Genomic DNA, 4,671 nt, shown 5'->3' with positions numbered 1-4,671 from the left:
ACTGAGTCTCCTGGTCACACTTGTCTAGGATCCCTCCTGACACAGAGTCTCCTGGTCACGCTTCTCTAGGATCCCTCCTGACACAGAATCTTCTGGTCACACTTGTCTAGGATCCCTCCTGACACAGAGTCTCCTGGTTCAGCCATAGAGCTAGGGCCTCCATTGCACATGTCCTCTATGAGGTTGTTCCGATCAAGGCCTGTACATGTGGATCCTCCCCTCCTCTCCTGCACCTGACAAAGGCCAGCAGGATGATCTGCAGCCGCAGCTCAAGGCACTCCTCAAGGACCCTTGAATTTCTGTCCCACATGCACCTTCTGCTTTCTGGGATGACTTAGGCCTCTAACTGGTGATGCTTTGACGTCTAAGCTAAGAAGGCAGTTGAGGTGAAGCTGAGGCTGGGGCAGGCACACAGTGTGTCTTCACAGTTAGAAGAGGTGCTGGCCTCTCCGCATTCCCTTCAGTGCCTGAAGCCAGCCTTTCAGGACCTCAGCCTGTGTCCCTATGGACGGGGAGTCAGGCAGCCGTAGATGATGTAGTGGCTGTGTGTGCGTGTGCATGCACTCGTGCGCCAATGCTTTCTTTGTGGCTTCAGTCCTGTCACAGGTCCCAGTGTTGGCTGCTGAGGTACTGTGTGTACATGGAAGCAGCAGGCTGATACCAGTCACAATGTTGTCGTGTGGAACAGGTCCTGGGGCCCTGTGGCAATTATGCTTCCTGCTTGGCGATGTGCTTCGGTGCCCCCCTTTAGGTCACAGCCTACCTAGAGCTTGTTTGAGTTGTCCTTACAAAGCTTCAGTGACTTTGCACCTCTTTTGAGCGATTCTGTCCTGCTCCTCTGGCAGTCGCCTTTCACAGGAGAGAGGCCTTGGCTAAGGTTAGCGAGAGTTGGGTGGAACTGGAGAGACAGCTCTCCCTGGTGTGTGCACAGGGGAGATGCAGCGGCCACTTAGGCTGCACAGAGAAGACAAAGCAGTCTGGCAGAGAGGCTGCTCTGCTGGGCCACAGAGGCCGCCGCCCAGCAGCAGTAGGTGGCAGTTCTGGGGTTCACTTGGGTCAGGACGGGCTCTGCAGTGCCATAGATAAGGAGCAGGCCACAGCTGGGCAGGCAGGATAACCCAGATTAGAAGGGTGGTGTCCAGTGACTGCTGACTTCAGGGTGACTGGCCACTGCCCAGTGTCAAGAGAAGGATTTAACTCATCAAGATGTTTGCTTTTGTAAGATGAGCTAAACCTTGTGTGGTATAGCTATGCTTCCCAGTGCACAAGACTATCTCTAGTGTATATGTTGAGGGGGAGAGGTACAGATAAAACGATCCTTTGCCTTTGGTAGGATGTACCTGGGTGGAATGCATTCTGCCTCAGATGTCTGTTTCCGGGCCTCATTCCATGTTTTCTTCTGTTTACAGCTGAAACTAGAGGACCGCTCTGTGGTGCCCCGGGATGTGGTTCGACACATGCGCTCAACTGTGAGTCCCTTATCCCCATCCCATCCTGGCTCTTGAGCCTGTGTGCTCCCACTCCTATTTGGAAGAGATCTGCTTGGTTGGAGGAGTGGAGATAGGGGGTGTCTTGGTGGGATCTCCTATGGCAACCTTGTGGGATGTTTCCTTCCTCCTCTAGGACAGTCAGTGTGGCACAGTGATAGATGTCAACATTGACTGTGCCGTCAAGCTCATTGGCACCAACTGCATCATCTACCCTGTCAACAGCAAGGACCTCCAGCACATCTGGGTGAGTGGCCTCTCATCTTGGCTGTATGGCCTCTGTGCTGCTGCTCCTACCAAGTGTTGCCCTTGCCTGTGAGCTACTAGACATGAGAACAGAGCTTCTGCACAGATCATGTCAGATGTGCTCGCTCGTTTCTCACCTACCACAGACACTCGTTTGTATGTTTGTTGTATGTGTGTATTTTACATGAACATAGTCTTGCATGTCTGATACCAGAAGAGGGAGTTGGATCCCCTGGAACTGAAATAACAGAGCTGCTGTGTGGGTGCTGGGAATGGAAGAACCCAGGTTCCCTGCAAGAACAGGCAGGGCTCTTAACTGCTGAGCTATCTCTCCATCTCCATCCAACAGTTAACTTTTAAAGCAACAAAGAGGCTGGAGAGGTGGTCCAACAGGCAAGAATACTTGTTCTTGCTAAAGAAACAGATCCAGAGAATCCAGCTCTGCCCTTTGACCTCTGAGAACACCAGGCACACACATGGCTCATATATACACATGCAACATAGTACTCATACACATACATAAGCAAACAGATTTCTTTTTAATAAATTCTTTTGTAAAGGACTTTAAACTTACCCAGAAGTGCTAAGTCTGTGTGCCCACTCTCCAGTGTGTGCAGCTACCTTCCCTGTGGCCCCAGCCATCTTCATCTTCTGAACCATACACCCTGCTCACTACACTTTGTGCTTCCCAGAGTTTGGATACAGCCTATAGATGGGGGAGTAAGTGGTGACCGTACTCCTGAGCCTCAGGCTGTTGGCTGTCCTTTCCCCCTGGGCCCTGAGCTCATCTAGGAACACACCTGGCATTTACCTGCCAGTCCTTCTTTTTCTTTCCCATCTGGGATGTCCTTCCACACCCTGGACAGTGATGCTGCAAAAGCTCATGCCCAATGTTGTCTCATGGACAGACTCACTCCCAACGTGCTCTGCTGTGCAGCTGTGTCTGGGCTTTTCTATGTCCAGTGGTGCTCTGCCGCTGGGGATGCTCGCTCTGCACTCGGGTCATAGTGGTCTTCACAGCCCTCTCCACCGTAAAATCATCCTTTACTCCCAGTAAGTAATTATATTCCACACATCATGAGCTTCCACGTCAGACCGTCATCTGCAAGCCTTAGTCTTGGGAACATTGCCACGGCTCTGACAGTCGCAGGTGGTAGCTTCCTTAAGTCACTGTTCCCTCGTTTCTATTGGTTGTCCTTCTTGTGTGTGGAAGAGCTGTTTCTTTGCTTATTCATTTTTCTATGAGGCGCACTCGGGAGTTCTGTCTTATTTGAGTACTGCTCAGTACTCTCATATACTCAGTACTCACCTCACATTTTTTGCTTCAGTTGTCCCAATAAGGAAGCTCCTTTCGGATGCCTTCTGTTTGCTGAACGCTTTTCTTTTTTCTTTTTTTCTTTTTTTTTTTTTTGGTTTTTTGAGACAGGGTTTCTCTGTAGCCCTGGCTGTCCTGGAACTCACTCTGTAGACCAGGCTGGCCTTGAACTCAGAAATCCGCCTGCCTCTGCCTCCCAAGTGCTGGGATTAAAGATGTGCGCCACCACTGCCCAGCTTGCTGAATGCTTTTCAACAGTGCGCTCGGTGCTCCCAGTGGATTGACTTTTATTCATGGTCTTTACCTATCCCACAAGCCATCTCCAGCCATGTCAGTCTCCCAGCGCTGTCCTCTGCCGCTGCAGGACACTCCCACCCACTAGGCAGCCCACAGGCTACTGCTGCCAGCTCAGTGGAAAAGGATACAGTGCAAATAAATTGTTTAGAACCTTACATCCTAATGGGGTGAAGAAGAGCCCAGGCTCTGAGGCGTCTCCCCTTGCCCACTGCTCTGTGTCCTTGGTCTGCAGCCCTTCATGTATGGAGACTATATCGCCTATGACTGCTGGCTGGGGAAGGTCTATGACTTGAAGAACCAGATCATCCTCAAGTTATCTAATGGCGCCAGGTAGGTGTCAGCTTAGGAACAGTTCCCTGTGCAAAACACAAGAGAGTTTCCTGGTCTGTGAGGTCGGGTGTGGTCCAGGATAGTAATGGATGATGCTGGCACTCAGCATCTGTAGCCCAGTGGTAACTCTTGTGTCTCTCCTGCTATAGCTTAGGTTTTGGGCTATCTGAGCTTGGTAAAATGTTTCATTTAGGTGTCTCTGAGGGCCAGTGCTCTGTTGTGCATGTATTAATAATGGCAGGCACTTACGTCGAGCTGGGGCTCCTGTCCTATGGCAGAGGCTGAGCTGTAGGTGGAAGGTGAATGGTGTGTTTTAGTCTTGGTGCCTGTGATCCCTGGTGTTTGGTGCTTACTGTGCCCTGGTGGAGACCAAGCCTCTGTCTACTGTTTCAGGTGCTCCATGAACACAGAAGATGGTGCCAAGCTCTACGATGTCTGCCCTCATGTCAGCGACTCGGTACATATGCTCTGCCAGGAGGGGGTCACCCCGTCTGTTCCTCAGCTGCTTAGGCATGAGGACGGTTGGAGGCTAGGCAAGACTGTGAGGCAAGGGGAGAGGGCACCAGAGCAGCTCGAGGCTTGGGCAGGGGCAGAAGACATTAGCATTTTATTTGTTAGTAGTCTTACATGGTTGGTTGACTGAAGGTAGGGTGTAAGATTTTATGAGAAAATCCGAGAAAAGGAGAATGTGCAGCGCGTGTTCATAGGAACCTAGGGAAACAAAACAAGGTTAGATCCCCTCATGCTGGTTCCTCTGCAGGAGCAGCCAGCGCCCCTGAATCTGTAGCTTGGGCCAGCCTCCTGAGTGCTAGGGTTGCTGGTGTGCCCCCATGCTGTACCTTGTCTCTCTCACCCATTGGGTACAGAGTCACGTTGTCTAGTAGATGTAGCAGCACAGTAGTAACACACGGAGGTCTTTTGTACTAGGGTGTGATTACACGGGTGTACTAGGGTGTGTGATTACACGGGTGTACTAGGGTGTGTGATTACACGGGT

General features: G+C 51.2%; 1 protein-coding gene across 3 annotated transcripts in view; it reads left to right on the top strand.

The window, feature by feature from the left end:
* Ube2o (ubiquitin conjugating enzyme E2 O) overlaps positions 1–4,671 on the top strand; it is a 49,569-nt gene that overhangs the window by 34,103 nt on the left and 10,795 nt on the right. For all 3 annotated transcript variants that reach the window (XM_031351194.1, XM_031351193.1, XM_031351195.1), the window contains exons 2-5: positions 1,410–1,469; positions 1,624–1,734; positions 3,578–3,675; positions 4,069–4,132. In XM_031351194.1, the coding sequence (XP_031207054.1) occupies positions 1,410–1,469; positions 1,624–1,734; positions 3,578–3,675; positions 4,069–4,132 (333 nt within the window). The remainder of the gene's footprint in view (positions 1–1,409; positions 1,470–1,623; positions 1,735–3,577; positions 3,676–4,068; positions 4,133–4,671) is intronic.

Source organism: Mastomys coucha, unplaced genomic scaffold, assembly GCF_008632895.1.
Source record: "Mastomys coucha isolate ucsf_1 unplaced genomic scaffold, UCSF_Mcou_1 pScaffold5, whole genome shotgun sequence".
Classification (NCBI taxonomy): Eukaryota; Metazoa; Chordata; class Mammalia; order Rodentia; family Muridae; genus Mastomys; species Mastomys coucha.
Note: the sequence above shows the minus strand (reverse complement) of the source record. Positions and strands in the feature narration are given on the sequence as shown.